At 38.8% G+C, this 17,447-nt stretch overlaps 1 protein-coding gene across 1 annotated transcript in view; it reads left to right on the forward strand.

The window, feature by feature from the left end:
• The first annotated feature begins 391 nt into the window (after window positions 1-391).
• Window positions 392-17,447, forward strand: part of SLC9A3 (solute carrier family 9 member A3) — a 53,632-nt gene continuing 36,576 nt past the window's right edge. Inside the window, exon 1 of the mRNA XM_075140723.1 lies at window positions 392-587. Coding sequence (XP_074996824.1) covers window positions 392-587 — 196 coding nt within the window. The remainder of the gene's footprint in view (window positions 588-17,447) is intronic.

Consider the following 17,447-nt stretch of genomic DNA (forward strand, 5'->3'; position numbering starts at 1 on the left):
AAAGGTGCTCAGTCAGGGCATCGCTGTCTCCGCACTGCAGCCTTCGCGGGAGCGACAGGAAAGCTCCGCCTCCGGCCGTTCGGGAACAGCCTGATAAAGGCAGGTGCGGGCAAGCAGCAGGACCCCAGCTCGAAGCACCTGCGTATGCACAGAGCCCCTGACCCCTCCTTGGCCACCCCGTGCAAAGCGGCACCTGAGCCAGCCGACGCAGCCGTGCCGACGGTGGCGGGATAGGACCCTCTCTGCCGCCTGCTGAACGCACCGGTGTCCCGCGGTCCGCAGTCTTCGGTGGCGTCTCTGCGAGGGGACAAGGACCTCGCCCCCAAGGACCTCCGTAAGAGGCGGGATTTCCCCGGGAAGGGGAAGCAGGATTTTGTTGTGTGGCTTGGAGATGAGGCAGGTATCTGGAGTGGGGTTCCTCCTGGGGCTGATGGCTCTCCCAGCGGCGCTGGGACAGAGAAGCTCGGGAAGCCCTATAAATAGCAGCCAGCCTCAAAGCTTTGCCATCGTCTCCTTCAAATGGGATCACGTCAAGGACCCTTATGTCATTACACTCTGGATACTTGTGGCTAGCTTGGCCAAAATCGGTAAGTCCGGAGTTATATATTAATACATGTCCTGTCCCTTTCCCTTCCCCCTTCCCCTTCTCCCACCCAACGTAAATGAAGAAAGCTTATCATAAGTCCACTGACCCGTTTTCAGGAGGTTTACTGTATTGTCCTGATTTCATAACACTGCCCTACACGGTGCTTAGCTTTTTCATCTGCCCCAGTGGGTTACCTAGTTCATTTTCAGCGCCTAGGACTGTGCCTTCTGCATCTGACTCCTTGCAAACTCTTGCAATTCCTTGAAACCGTGCTTTACTGTGGCTCCCGGGAAAAACTTTTTGCCGGAGTGAAACAGAAATAGGGCCTTATTGCTTATACAATACCTATTCCAGTTTATGATATGCTGATCTCCTGATTATGATTGCTAGCTATATTAGCTAGCATCATCAAAAATAAACACTGTAAACTACACATATGAACATAGCGTTCTCTTTGCAGTGCATTGCTGAATTAGTGGAAGAGCATAGTTTATAAAGAAAAGTAATATGTATTACCAGACCATCTGATGCAGCTGAAAAAATATAAGCTTTAGAGCACATAGAATTTTCTTCAAGAAATTGGAATCGGTGAAAAGCAAAGACTTAGTCTAATTCCAGTGTACTTTAAGTGAATTTATATGAATGCTCCAACTCTTTGTTCTGAACTTTGCAACTTTTCCAAAAGCAATTTTATATTAATAACACTGTTTGCTGAATTAGAAGAGTCACTGTTTAATTGGAATGTATTTTATTTGCTTGATGCTATTATTTTCAGTCCTTTTAACTTTGGATCTAAAACCAAACCTCCAGTTCGACTGACATTGAAAATGTAATTTTCAATTTTCAATAAATCATCTCTAAAATTAGTCTCAGCTCAGAAGGTATGATCAGCTGAAAATCCTACTAATACTTTTCTGTGCTTGTACTGTTAATACTAATTTGGGATACCAGAATCACATTCCATGGATTTTGCATGTCACAGAGAATCGAAGATGTAAAAAGGTGTACTTAGGTATATTCTGTCTAGCACATAAGCTAAACACAGTAAGACTTGGGTGGAAAATGCTGTCTCCAAATCCAAATAGAACATTTTAAAAATGAGGAGTAAGTTATGTAGAGGTGATATTGTAAAGCATTTTTCAGCGATACCTGCATCTTGGGTTTCACTTGCTTAACCATAGATATATAACTAAATATCTTTAACTGAATTACTGTTGGACTACACCTTTCAAATAGTTTGTGTTCAGATGGTTGCTGCATTACGTAGATTACATAAAAATACAGTTTTGTTTTAATTGACTTTTATTGGTGGTTTATATCAAGTAGAAAACTGGGGAAACCAGATACAGGAAAAAAAAGTGACAACATTGAGTCCGTATAAAATTGTGCTAACTAAACTGATATACACAGGTTGCTCATTTGAACCTTCTTTTTGAGATACTCTTCTAAATAAGTATTTGCCTCTGTGTTTTTAAGGCTTTGCTGCTTTGTACATGTGCCACAGTTGTAGAGAGTAATATTAGTGCTTCACAACAGTATCAGTGCTGTGTCAGAAACCCAATGAAGCTAACAGGATAGTTAGATTGTCCCATATTTAAATTGCAATTAGGTTAAGATTAGCTTGGATTAAGATGAGCCATTTTACGATGAAGTCCTCAGTATAAACTCTTGACAAAGCATTAATTGTCCTTGGAGTTCAGGAGCTGAATGTTGCTGGTTCTGTTTTTAAATTCTTTGCACTTCTTTCACAGCTGCACAGAGCATGTCACTTACTAGTAGATAGTATCTATCATCAACTCCATCATTTTTCTTCCCCAAAGCTCTCAAGCTTCGTTCTTTTCTCTCTTCGTGTTTCTAATTGCAATCCTATACTACTGTGGACATTGTCTCTGAAGAAACAATGGACAACTGCTGTATTCCACTGAGAGCCTATGAATGCTCCTGCTTTCCCCACCAGTAACAAATAAAATACAGAAAAGCAGAAATGTACACTCACTATTCAACAGCTTATTAATGAAAAAAGCATGAAGGTGTTCATATAAGTCAATGAGAAAGGGAACTGAAAAAAACAGCTTGTCAGCCTTCTATCTGCCCTGGTGCATCAAGAGTTCTGGAACATAGAACAGAAACCTATCGGAAGATTTTGAATGGCAAAAATGCTATGCTGGATCAAAGAAGTTTTATACATTCAAAAAGCAGAAAAGAACAGAGGCAGAAAATACAGAATATCTGCCCTTGTGTCTCTTGTTTTACTACTGAAGGAGGGCAAAGGTGGTGGAGTCAAAATCCTGGTTTTGCTGTGGGTTTTTCAGCAGGGGAGGAGCTGTTCTTATACATGCAAGCTCACTTCTCCACAGCTACAGAGGTTGGGAGTGCTATTTTACTGGTAGATGATAGGCAACTGGGTCAGTAAAGGGTGTTCTGGGAATTGCAATTGGTAGCTGGGGATGAAAAGTGTATGAGAATACTTCGCCTTCTCTTGCATTAGAATAACCATAGGGTTTTGTCATTTTTTGTTCTGTTTTATTTGATTGGTTTTAGTTGTAGGGGTTTTTTTCAGTTCAAAAGTTTCAAAAAAGTTTCAGTTCATGATGTTATATGGCTTGAGGGAACGTGTATTTAATAGGTGATTCTTGTGGATTTTCCGGGACTTGATGTTCATGTTGTGTACATTCAGAATGTAAATTGGTGCTGACAGGGTATTCTGCAACATAAACTATTGCATGTGAAATCTTGTAAGCATCCCAAATACATGAAGAAGTGCCCAGTGGTTTGGGCTTTGTGGGAAGGAAGCTGCTATCTTATTTTTTTCATGTGAAGAATACTTATATCTCTTGGGCAAATCTAAGTATTGCTACAAATGAAACTGCGGAAGAAGAGTCTTCATACAGTTGGCTTTCATGCACTATAGGAAATAAATTAGTTTGTCCATGTCTACTATGAAACTTCTGATGCATCTCAGTGTACTGTTTTACATACTATAATTGATTTGATTTGACCCTCTTCATTTGAAATGTTCTAACTCTTCACTTTAAGGTACACAGTGTTCCACTTTGGCTAATGATCTTTATTTCCTCTTTTGATAGGCTTCCTTATCACTACAAATGAGTATCCTTATGGGATGAGGCCAATAAACTACTTAAATGTGTAAAGCTAAGCCAGAAAATTGTCTTATCTACATGAAGAAGGTACATGAGGTACAGCTAAGAACTCTCCTAGTGGACTTCAGGTGTCCACTTCCTGATACCTCAGTTCTCCAGATGAAACAAGCAATATCAATGAAAAAAATATACAAATACATACATGTATGTGTATATAGTTAGAGACTAGGGCATTTCCTGCTGTAACTATGTTGAAAAAGGATTTTATCAACATACTTGCACAGTATAGTTCTGATTTAAGATTAAAGACACATGCACGCTGACCAGCCTTGCATATACTTTCTAAGTTCACTTCATCATGTGCTCTCCTCCTTCTTTATATGGCTTTAATAGATCACATCTTTAAAATAACCTTTTACTAAATAGACATGTAGAAGATACAAAGAGTGGCAGGAAATTCTGCTCCAGAAAAAGTCAGAAGTAGGAGGAAGATCAGCAAACAACTTTGGAAACAAGTAGAAGGAAAGGAATAATCAGTTCAGGAGCTAAAAATGGGTAAGAGAAGAAATAGTTTAAACTCTGAATATTGTATACAATTTTTTCTGAGGATATTTCTGAGGCCATGTCTGTTGGGGGGGGGGGGGGAAGCTTTTTACTTGGGGGATATCCACTGCAAGTTCTATACTTGTTCAAAATCCTAGGAGACAGAGAGAGATTGTATTTATATTTTCATTGGAAGTTATGTTGGGGAACTTGTAAAATGCCTACTTGTGGTTTAAATCCTTTTGTGTACTATAACATTTTTCAGAAGGACAGTTAATTGCTTGTCCCAAAATAAAATTTAAAAACCCTACAAAGCAGTCTTTCTGTCTGCTTAGCCCCCTGAACTTGCTCAATGTGGAGCAGATAAGCAACTATAAGAAACAGTGGGAGAGTGAGTGTCTATGAACAGGAATGAGGAAGGGTACATAGCCTTTTCATTACCTGTGAGTCAATCCTCTTGCCAACTGTTTTTGTTGGTATAGTTTATGCTGAGTCTAAGAATGTCACAAAAGCTTTTTTTTTTTAAATGTCTGTGTAGTTGCTCACAAATTCTAAAGGCTTTTATATTAGAAATTTAAAAGTGGGAGTGAAATTTAAATCCAGGGCAGCTGGTAAATCCGTCTTCAGGAGTGCCACAATGCTTTGGAGGAGGGGGGAAGAAGTGTGCCAATAACAACGAACAAACACGTAGGAGAAGGCTGGTCTAGTGACATCTCAAAAAGATACTGTGTCAGATGGACTTCTTGAGTCCATCAAGTGTTGAGACCCCAGGAGGACATGAGCTGTAAAGCACACTGTATCTCTAAGATAACAGAGATACGGGTTCCTACAAATGCTCTAGTTTCTGCATGCCCAGGCCCCTTTATATTGTCTCAAACCACTCTGAGAAAGGAGCTCTTCAGAATATTTTGTTAATACAAACAATTGCTGTGGAGAATTTTAAGCATGTTAGGGATGGGCTAGGGAAGGAACTGTGAAATGCAGGTCTAACAACCCATCCAGTTTAGACTCCTGGGGCAATATTTTCTCTGAAGAAATCAATACCCTTCCCTCCAAAGCAAACTGTCAAAACAAAAGCCTATTTGACTCCCAAGTTTCTCCTCCTGGCATTTTAAGCACTAGTAAAAAGTGTCAATTACTTAGAGAAAGTGATTTAGGGTGTTGTTTTAATAAAAGCAAAAAATGTGAGAATAGCTATTCTGTTGGCAATTCTTCAGTAAATAACATCTTTAGGAAAAAATGTTGAAGCATGCTTAGCAGAACTTTATTGGAAGTATTTAACTGAAAATGGTGAGGATACTACCAGACCCTGCAAAGCTTAAAGTATCAGCCTTGTCATGATTGTAGTGCTTGTTAAAAGCTGCTTGCATTAGCAAGTGATAATATGAAAAAGGACTTTGCATTGTGACTAGGAAGTCTGGACTTGGCTACCTTCCCCCACATCCTGAACAAGATAACAAGGAAAAAATACATCTTTTACTTTTATTGTGAACTCAGTAGAAGCTGGAAGGTTGGCGTACTTATATGGGAGGCATATGCATTTCTTACCTGGATATAGCCCTTTACTATTTATCTTAAAAACAATTACACAGAAATGCTATAAATTTGTGCTGGCAACTATGTAATATAACTGGGGTGTCTTCATTTTAGTAAGATGCTGTATTTCCTCTTGCAAAGTGCTGTTCAAAATACCTGTGAGCTAGGAATGTTAAATACCATAAAATCTCTACCTTCTAAGGAATTACCTTTTGTATGCAACATTTTAGGCAGCTGAAAAGAACATTTCTGACACAGAATAATAGCTTAGCATTTCCAGGCCTAGGAACAACTGTGTAAGCCATGTCTTTGTTAAATTTATGATCTGTAAATGGATGCCTATTTCCTCATTCTATTTCCATTTTACTTTTGTACCTTACTCATCCTTTTTCTGTCCTTCCTGCCCCCCTGAAACACACATCTCTCCTCTCCGCCCTCTCCCTCCAAGTCTTGCAAGTCTCAAGTCTTAATTATTTAGAGTAGGGAAGAAGATATCAGGACAGTATAATTCGACAAGATTCAGATTACATCCCCCGACGAACAGCAAATGTACAATGGTAACTTGTGTGAATTACATAAGAAAACAATGGCATTTTGAGAATGGCCCTGAATTGAATACAGTTCAGGCATGCATACCTAAGAAAGGATCTCTGCCATCAATTACTTTCACGCACCTGTGTGCAAAGTGCTCGGCGTTCTCTGTAGAACAATGGAATCCTTTTAACACTGTAGTCTTACGATTGTTGAAACCATTGATTTACTGTCTTCAGAGCTAAAGCCACTTATTACTAAGAGTGATCTACAAACCCCCAAAGTGACTGTAAATCTCTCATGTGGTAATGCAGCAGACCATAGGCCTGCAAGTAATAAGTGCAAGCAGCAAACCCTTTCAGGTGTACACAGGTTCTTCAAGTGAAAGGCTCTGTGAGGTCGCCTTTGTTTTTGTGGAGCTTTGTGTGTTAGAGATGTTTGCAGGGAAGCTGGTATTGGAAATCCTGAATTATTAGTTCGACCTGGCAGTAAGAAAGTTGCTTTTCCAGTTGTTTTGACTCATACCACCAGAAGTCTATCAAAAGTCAGTGAATTTCACCACCAGTTTCCTTAAAGAAACGTTTTGAATTCAAATACAAAACTTCTTTTCCCCCTATTTACCATGTTTTAACTGCTCTGAAGTAATGGGGTAATGGATTACTGAGGAGTTCTTTCTGTACGGCTCGTTCTATTCCAAGATGAAGAGTTGAGTCCAAAGTTGAGAAGAATACTTCTTATATGAATATTCTTTTTTCTCTTTCAGGAAATTGTGTCTGATTTTTCTGATCTCTCTGCAGTAGTGCAGTTAAACTAATGTCCCAAAGAACTAGGGGCTCTAATTATTCTTCAACTTGCTAACAAGTGACACCCATTTAAAATTACAGACTATTAAAACAGTCTTGGTAAACTGCAGAGCATGGCTGTGTTGTAATATTTTTATTCCTTTTGTAAAACAGCTTACAGAGTATTCATCCCTATGAAAGGAGTGACTTGATACCCAATTGGCTGCTATGTAAAGCACTGTAAAGTCATAAATACTGAAACTACAGGCTGACAAGGAAAAGCTGGCCGAGATGGAAGGCAAAACCTCAAGTGGAAACACTTTTAATTAAGGCACGAATATTTAATGTTTATTCATGGAAGAAGAAAACTGGAAGATATTCTGAAAGGTCTATGCAAAAGCAGGGTTTTTAAGTAGATGGATCTGGAGCGTTTTCTCCTTCCAATAACTGAAAGTAGAAGTCGTCATTCTGGATTCACTAATATGTGCCTAGGTGAGTTCTTCTGCTTTTATCTATTGAAAGAAAAAAATGCCTCAGCCTTTTGTCAACCCCAAATGTTAAAATAGCAGTAGTCAGACGCCAAGAAAGAAAACCTCCAAGTAAATTGTATACTGATTTACAAAAACATTGGGTTACAATTTTCTCTGTTTCAATTACAGTTTTTTAAAAGTGGGAAAAAAGTGGAAAGTGGAAGCTTTATGGATTCATCTACTTCCAAAAGTTGGGCTTTGAGGAAAATACTAAATATTCAGAAACCTCTAAAGATCTTGAGCAAGTAAGATTCCATAATGAAAATCTCCCAGGTGCAAACAGATCATAAACTGATGGTGGGACTTGTCTAAATGAAAAACTGATTTTGTTAACTCTTTTGTCATAGTTAAAACATCCTAACTCCTTTATTAAAATGAATATTGTTACATTGGTTTGGTGGTATAATAATATTCCAGGGACTAGATGACATAGGTTGATATAAAATGGGTTTATGGTAATGTAAGTACATCAGTACTAACAGTTGTACTGGAGGTATAGTTGTTATGTGATCATACATAAAACTAAATATTATTGTAGTATGGAATTATTACAATCATCCTACTCCAATAGAATAGCAGTACTGATGAATATCTGGATGTAGATTTTCTGGCCTTGACAGCTTAGACATATGCTTAACAAATTCATTTAATAAATGTTATTTATTGGTTTAAGTGGTTACAATATTCATGCCGGAGTGAATGAAACAGTGTTTGAATGCTTGCTCTTCTGTTCCAATGCGTACTCTAGAGTATAAACTGCTATAGGACTTGGTTTGTATTAAGTTGCCAGATTTTCCACTGAAATAGCTCTGGTCCTCAGCTATTCCATCCTATTTAGTTCTGGGGATGACTTTGGGACAGTAGTGAACTGGGGAAAAGTAATCTTTTTCTTTCAAATTGGGTCAGTCAGTGATAAGTGACTGTGTTTAAGGCTTAAGTCAGTGATACACTGCTCCTGTGATGTAACTCTCTCTGAAGCTGATGGCTAGGGAGAAAGAACACAGTAATACATGCATACTGTCCTGTAACACAGGTATCAGTTTGATATTTTGTTGGCCACTGCGTCTCTATAGAGTTCACAGAATCACAGAAAGACAGAATGGTTGAGGTTGGAAGGGACTTCTGGAGATAATTTGGTCCAACTTCCCTGCTCAACCAGGGTCATCTACAGCTGGTTGCCCAGGATCCTGTCCAGACAGCTTCTGAATATCTCCAAGGATGGAGACTCCACAACCACTCTGAGCAACCTGTGACAGTGTTGAGCCACCCTCACAGTGAAAAAGTGTTTCCTGATATTCAGAGGAAACCTCCCGTGTTTCAGTTTGTGACCATTGCCACTGGTCCTATCACAGGGCACCACTGAAAAGAGCCTGGCTCTTGTCCTCTTTGCACCCTCCCATCATATATTTATAAACGCTGATGAGATCCTTCCAGAGCCTTCTCTTCTCCAGGCTAAACAGTCCCAGCTCTCTCAGTCTTTCCTCATATGTGAGATGCTCCAGTCCTTTAATCATCTTCCTGGCCCTTCGCTGGACTCTGTCCAGTATGTCCATGTCTCTCTGGTACAGAGGAGCCCAGAACTGGACACAGTACTCCAGGGGTGGCCTCACCAGTGCTGAGTAGAGGGGAAGGAGCACCTCCCTTGGCCCACTTGGCAATACTTTGCCTAACGCAGCCCAGTATACCAGTAGCCGCCTTTGCTGCAAGGGCACATCATTGGATCATGTTCAACTTGCTGTCCACCAGGACCCCCAGGTCCTTTTCTGCCAAGCTGCTTTCCAGCTGGGTGGCCCCCAGCATATACTGGTGCATGGGGTTGTTCCTCACCAGGTGTGGGACTTTACACTTCTCCTTGCCGAACTTCCTGAGGTTCTTGTCAGCCCATTTCTTCAGCCTGTTGAGGTTCCTCTGGATGGCAGCATGTCCCTCTGGCTTATCAGCCACTCCTCCCAACTTTGTGTCATCAGCAAACTTGCTGAGGGTACACTCTGCCCCATTATCCAGATCATTAATGAAGATGTTGAACAGGACTGGACCCCGTACTGACCTCTGGGGTACACCACTAGTTACCAGCCTTCAATTAGACTTTGCACCACTGATCACCACCCTCAGGGCCCAGCCATTCAGCCAGTTTTCAATCCACCTCACTGTCTGCTCATCCAGCCCCTACAGCAACAGCTTGAAGGGCTATGAGGCTCTTATGGGAGATAGTGTCAAAGGCCTTACTGAAGGCCCGGTAGACACTAACCACTGCTCTCCCCTCATCTACCAGGTCTGTCATTTAATCATACAAGTTAACCAGTGGGTCAAGCGTGACTTCCTCTTTGTAAAGCCATGCAGACTACTCCTGAGGAATTTCTTGTCCTTCAGTGCCTGGAAACGGTTTCCAGAATTAGTTGCTCTGTCAGTTAGACGTGCAGATCCTGGTCTTTGCATTAGCATACATAGATGGAACTTTATCCACATCCTAGTTGGTCAAAGAAAGCAACACTTCTGCATGCTGTTTTGATTGAATCAGTATATTTTGATAAACTGGAGCAAAATTGCATGCTAACATAAAAAGGAGAGGAGAATACATGGTGGGCCATATGGTAGCCATGATGGTCATACCATCATGAATTATAGAAAGGAATGACAAGGTACCAGCATAAAGTTCAGGTCTCCTCTAACCTGGGTGCTTTCTGATCAGAATGGCTTCAATTTTCTGATCCAAATGGCTTTCACTCATATGTCACCCACTCTTCTGCCTTCTCTTAGCTGATACAGTATGAGTTCCATCTCTTATTTTAGACAAACCATTCTCCAGGATAAACTGATACTCTAATGAATAGTATTACTTGATGGGAACATGCAGTGAGATCTATTAACTGGTAGTACTAGCAGTAGCTAGCTGATTCAGCAGGAACATGTGTAAGTCTGGAGGCGGTGGTTGTAGTGATCCCTGCTTCCTGCAGAACAGGATGATAGATCTGCTTCTGCCACAACCGTATGCTAGAAAGCACACTTCTGTAGTCCTCCTCTGTACTAGGTAGGTATTTCTTCTCCACTTACGTGAATTGCAGCACTGGTATTTTGGAATCCTCCCTCAGTTTCCCCATTTCTAATGCGATTTTTCTCAAGAAGATTACCTTTGTTTCCCTAAAAAAAGAACCCCAAGACAAAAAAAAAGTAAAAAACCCCAACCAACCAACCAAAAAAAACCCCTCAGACAAAACTATGTGGGTGGATATTCCATCATTACAATTCTTTCCTCTCCTACAGGAAGGACCAGGAAATTTCCAAGTCCATGATAGTTATGGCCATAGTGGTCTCCTATCACTTCCTTATATGATACTCATTTGTCTCCTATCTTCATTTCATTTCACAAAAGACTGCAAGCTCTGACTCTGGATAGGAGGACTTTTTGACTATTGAACTGGTATTTTGTCAAGGTACATTATTGAAGTGTAGATGAAGACATTTTGAGCTCAGTTATCTGTTTAGATTAGTTGCCATGGATGATCACTAGTGAAGGATAGTGTATTCTTTTTCTAAGTAGAAACATTGCATAAATACTGTGTTTATTCTCATGGTTTTTTAATAATTGCTACCATAGATGCCATGTGGAAAAGCAATCATAGATATTTTTAAAGGCAAACAAATAATTTAAGTTGCATGCACAATCTTTCTAGTGTAACAAGCAGAGTAAGATAGTCTACATTTAAAAAAAATGAACAGTTTTGTGTTGATCAGTGCACTGATTAATAATGAAAAGAGGTAGGATAGAAAGTACTGTGAGAGAAAGAGCAGGATGGAAGCTACAGATGAGAGTACTATTATGTATGTTGCATAAAAATGATGTAATTAGATTGTGAGGGAAAAAGCAGAAAGTATGTACATATTTACATACAGTGTCTAACAAATCAATGTATTAATTTCTTATTTTCATAATTTCTGTTGGTTTGTTATCATAAAGAAGATAAATATTTGACTATTGTCAGAGTTTTCTGTTAACGTTTTCCATTCATTGAAAGGATTTTGTCATAAACTATTGCCTGACAGATTCTATCAGTATGTCCATTAGTCAATCTAGTCAATATCTTACCATGAATTAGCAGTATAAGATTTTTAAGACTTTGCTCTATAGAGCATCAAGAGGATAGCTTTTTCTCTTGGGCAACCTGTCCCCAGGGGGACTCATCCAGTGGCTCTACATGTTGTCCTGTGGAGTACAGTGTATCTTAGAGGATGTTACCTTAGCAAGGCTTAGTTTTTTCCCCACTAACAAGGCATTTCCTAGACAAGATGAATAGTCAGCATCGCTTTGTTCTTTTCAATGTTATGCTAAGTATTGCTTCAAATCAGGGAGCCACCTTTCTATCTGCTCCCAATAATCCTATAAATCTTCATTTTATCCGGGCTTTTTAAAGGTGAATTATATATCTGCCAGTTGCTGCATTGTTGCTGATCTGTACATAATTATAGCTAACAGGTTTAAAAAAAACAGTATGGTGCAGCTATCCACAGTTGCAGAGTTTGAAGTGCTTTTCTATTTTAGTATTTACCTTTTTTTTTCTTTTTACTTCTGTGTTCCACAATCTCAATCGCATCAAAGTCTTATGATTCAAGACAAGAAGGAAAGATGGGTTGTAAAACAAGGAAGGTGGTAGCTCACTTAGACCAGTTATCTAAGTGGTTGTGTAGCATCCATAACAGAGCCTGAAATTTGTATCCTGTAATGATGAAAACTTACAATGCTTATGCAGTAAAAGTGTCTGGAAAGAGAAGGCTGGTTTTGTTACTTTCTTCTTGATAATATTTAGAAAAAAGGTCTGTACTCTTCCAAAATTTTTATTAGAAATAAAGAACATAGCAAGTTCAGAAACTATACTTTTTTTTTCTTCACAGTGTGATAGATATGGAATTGAAGTCAGTGAAAAATAAATGGTCTGTAATTCACCTTCCCCCTTCCCCCTGCTCAAGTTAATTCAATCAAGTTTCAGTCATTTTCTGATCTGAGGATAAGGTTATTACACTTCACATGAGTCTAAAGAAAGGGCTGTCACATTTATCATGGAGTTAAGGGGAGCAGCAATTCATTAGTACATAATACATTAATCTTATTTGCAACCTTATGTTCCCTAGCATTTCAGTAAACAGAAGTACATCTTGTTTTCATGTCTTGAATACTTGTACTGAAGAAAATGGTAATTAAATGAAAAGCTAAAGCTTTTTGCTGTGAGACAAAACTATTGTTTTTGAGCACTCAATAAAGCGTCTTAATTCTTCAGCCTTTCCTAAGGAATACAACATAGTTGACCTCACTAAAAAACATAGTTTTCAAGGCATGTTCACTTGAATAATGTTGTTTGGTGTTTGAAAGTATGAGGATGTAAAAACAGCAGGAGGAAGTATGAAGTTTCCTTCTGTTTATGTGATTTAGAAGTAAAGATTAAAACCAGTCCAAGATAAACCTGCCACTGTAGGTGGAAACTCAGCTTTTGTAGGGGTACTGAAGCTCTTACGTCAGGAAAGACCTATCCAAAAGTAAGGACGAATGGTCTATAGCTATATTTTCCTCTTACTGCCTGGTGTAGCATGTGTTCTCTGTCACACGATGGAGGATCCCAATGTGTTCAAAGTCAGTAGAATCTTGTCTATATGCCCTCATCTGATAAATGTTTTATGATTATAGTCAAGTGAAATAGTACTACAGCCAACAGTAGAGTTCATGCTATAGTGTCTAAAATACAGTATCTGTACCTGGGGTTGAAAGAAGCCTGATAAAGAGCCCCATACTTTGGGAACTGCTTATCAGTTAAGAATATGATGGAAGTACAGATAAATCATCAAGCAGATTCAGTTGCTGACAAACTAAACATTCATAACTGACATGAAAAATAGTAAAATATATCCTGCATATCATATAATTACTTAGATGCTAGTGAACATGGCAGAAAGTGGAGAATCCATAGATTTAAGGAAAATTCAGCTGAAACTTGGCTTCTGTCTTGACATTTGTTCATCTTTTTTTTCCTCCCTATCAGGACTAGCCTAGCAGTATATTCAGGTAGAGGATTTCAAGATATTAATGGAAAAAAACAATATTAGCAGAAAATTATGAAGTTTGGCTATTCACAACACTTTCTGTTTTAGAACAAAAGCAGGACCAACCTACTTGCATTTTTTATTTTATAGTTGGTATAAAGCAGTGTCAGTTAAGCTAGGTCTTTCTGTCAGGTTGATGCTTTCCCACTCCAGCATTTTTTTTCCAGAACCTATCCTGGCATTTACATGTATATGAAGATGCTACACTAATCCTTTTAGAATTAAGTCCACATATATAAATTTTTTTCAGTTATAAACTTTCTCTCACTTATGATTTATCTGTGTGTAAATAATTTAACTCCCTTACTGGACATGAGCCGGCAATGTGCACTTGCAGCCCAGAAAGCCAACCGTATCCTGGGCTGCATCAAAAGAAGCGTGGCCAGCAGGTCGAGGGAGGTGATTCTGCCCCTCTATTCCACTGTGGTGAGCCCCCACCTGGAGTACTGCGTCCAGCTCTGGAGCCCTCAGCACAGGAAGGATATGGGCCTGTTGGAGCGGGTCCAGAGGAGGGCCACAAAAATGATCAGAGGGACGGAACTTCTCTCCTATGAGGAAAGACTGAGAGAGTTGGGGCTGTTCAGCCTGGAGAAGAGAAGGCTTTGGGAAGACCTTACTGCAGCCTTTCGGTACTTAAAGGGGGCTTGTAAGAAAGACGAGGACAAACTTTTTAGTGGGGCCTGTAGCAATAGGACAATGGGTAATGGTTTTAAACTAAAAGAGGGTAGATTTAGACTAGCTATATGGAAGAAATTTTTTACAGTGAAGGTGGTGAAACACTGGAACAGGTTGCCCAGAGAGGTGGTAGATGGAAACATTTCAAAGTCAGGTTGGACAGGGCTCTGAGAAACCTGATCTAGTTGAAGATGTCCCTCCCTCATTGTAGGGGGGGGTTGGACTAGATGGCCTTTAAAGGTCCCTTCCAACCTAAACTATTCTATGATTCTATGATTCTGAAGTTTAGCTCATATATATATGATAATAGAAGACAAAAAGAGGCACTACTGTGCATATACTAGGTGTAACATTTGATTTATACTGAATTCTTACTGCTCCCCAAAAATAAATTTTTGCACAGATGTTTTCAGGAATGTATGCAAAATCTTTATCCCATGTTGGAAGGGAACTGACTATGTAAAGGACATTTTCCTATTTAAAGCAAAGAATCCTATGTTGATATGACTTTGTACTGTGTATCATGTTAATTCTATGTATGTAACATTCTGGGATATTGTTGTTTAGTTAGGAAGAGATTTGCGTCTGGTTTCTACCCTCCTCATTTCTTGAAACAAGCAGTCATCTTGAGTAACTAAAAAGTTTGAGTTGTGAGTTACTTCAAATACACCTTTAGCCAGTTGGTTTTTTCCCCTCCTTTTTCTTTCTTCACTGTGGAAAATCAGTTCAAACTAATCTCCTTGTGAACTTCCTTTTGCATGCTAACCTTTCTCATTTTCCCTGTGTATGCACTAAAAAACACAAATGCATAACTGAAAAAACAGCTGTCTCATCATCACCTTGATACCCCATTTTGAAACATCAAACATAATTTTCGATGTACTACATTTTGCTGTATAAAAACACTACTTAAACTACTGTTCTTCCTGCTGTTATCATTGTGTACTTCACCTCTCAAATGAGATAATGAAGGTATGAGAGTTAACGTATGACTTAATCAGAAAAGCTGTAAGGACAAAAATCAAAAGCCATGTTAAAGCACATTGAATGATAGCAGTATCTCAGAGCCATTTGCAAGTAAAAATTAGAGTGATATAAATTAAGTTCCACTTTGCTTTTCTTAAATCTGTGGAAAAATAAACCATGTACCTGGATTTCTGAGCAAAATTACTTCCTTTATGGGTAGGAATGAGTGCACCTTTCACTAAGGAAGCATGTAATGTCTTCTGTTCTCTATTGCCTAAGCCAGAAACTCCCAGGCTTGATTGGTGAAAATGGTGCTTTTTTAACCTTCAGTGGAACAAATAGACAGAGTAGTGTGCATGAGAATCCTTGCCTATTTCTTTCCCACATATCACCTTGCTCAGTTCCTTACCATCCTTTTTCTGACTAGCACTCCTGATGTTAAAAAGCCATTCTGTCATTAAGTAAAACTCCACAAAGGGAATTGTATATGGAGAAACAGGTGAGTGACAAGAGATTTCACCAGCATTCTTATAGAAAACAGTTTCTACTCACTTCTCCATTTCCTGACAAATCTTTGGAATCACAAATCCTTCACTGAGGAGCTTCCACAGCCCTGTAAAAATCTTAGGAAAAGACTCTGTCCTTTATCTGTTGTCATTCTGGACACCTTATGGCAACAGGGAGTGTTTCTCTTAAAAGTGTTTCTAACTTGTGAGTTAAAAATAATCTCATCTAGAAAATCTGAGATTACTAAATTCCTAGCACATGTAAACAACATACTTGAGTTTCTGAAATTATGTACAAGAGTTGTAATCCATCATGAAACTCCTCTTATCAAGCTGCTGGAACCTTTCCTCCAGAAAGGCTCTGGAGGAAGACAGGAAAACTCTGGCAAAATTTTGAAACCTTGCAGGGTGCACAGCCGTATTCACTTTCAGTGGAAACTAGCCAGGTATGTTTTCTTAACTTCTCTCAAATTAAGTTTGTTTTCAGTTTTAAGCAACAGCCACTTGACATTTGTGATTTTTTTTTTTTTTTTTTTTTTGTCTGTGGGCATCACTGCTAAATTTGAATACCCTAATGCTTATTTAATTTACTGCTGTAATCAGGAATACTTCCAGTGTAATCCCATGCTATTCCAGCTGTACTAATTAAAATCTTGCCAGGGTGGAATGTAGGGGGTAGGAAGCAAGACAGTCTACCAAGGCTTGAAAAAAAGTGCTTTCCTACCCCATGACTTGGAGCAGCCTTCATAGCTATTCCCCCTAGCCCTTAGGCTTTAATTATGTCCCTCATGCCCTTCCTAGCAGGCAGCAATCCTTACTGTGCCCTGCAAGAAGCAGTTCTGGGGAAGAACAGGAAGTTCCTATAGTATAAGAAAATTTTCAGTTTCAACCTAATATTGGGATTCATTAAAACCTAATATTGGGATTCATTAAATTATTTCTTCTTCACCTTCTTTTTCTTCTTTGTACAGTGGACCTGAACCAAGGAGAAGAACTGATTCTGGTTTGTGTTCAGACTTTGGTAATTCTTCACGCAATTTATCGTGACACCAGAACAATTGTTTCTATGTATTACTAGTAATGCATTTTTTTGCAGTTCTTTCTCTGTATGAGCAAAAGCCAAAACATTCCCAAAGGGAGACCTTTGTTTTAATTCCTTTATCATATTAAATTGAAGGTCAAAAGGAAAAAAATTTCTAAAATTCATAGTGTGAAATGAGTTAACTCAGCATTTCTTGGCATTTCTTTATTTAACTCAGTTCTCCCCATGTTACTGGAAAATAGTTCGGTATTTTAAAAATAAAAAATTGCTTTCACTATCTGTCAGTAAATTTCCATGTATTTTTGAAGATAATTTTAAAGCTGGAGAAGTTGCAATGTATACCATTAATAGACAGTAAATTCTACCTTGTTTTCATTCCCCAAAATGCTTTTTTAATTTATACTGTAAAATCAGCTGGATTTTTAGACCTCAGGCAATCACTTTAGTCAAAACTACCTTAGTGATCAGAAAATTACTGCTAATTCTACTTACAGTTATTGCTGACCCTTTAACATGTAATTGGAAGATGTTATGACAGAAACATACTCTTTTTATTCTTTTG

The sequence above is a fragment of the Calonectris borealis genome, chromosome 2, assembly GCF_964195595.1.
Source record: "Calonectris borealis chromosome 2, bCalBor7.hap1.2, whole genome shotgun sequence".
NCBI classification, from domain to species: Eukaryota; Metazoa; Chordata; class Aves; order Procellariiformes; family Procellariidae; genus Calonectris; species Calonectris borealis.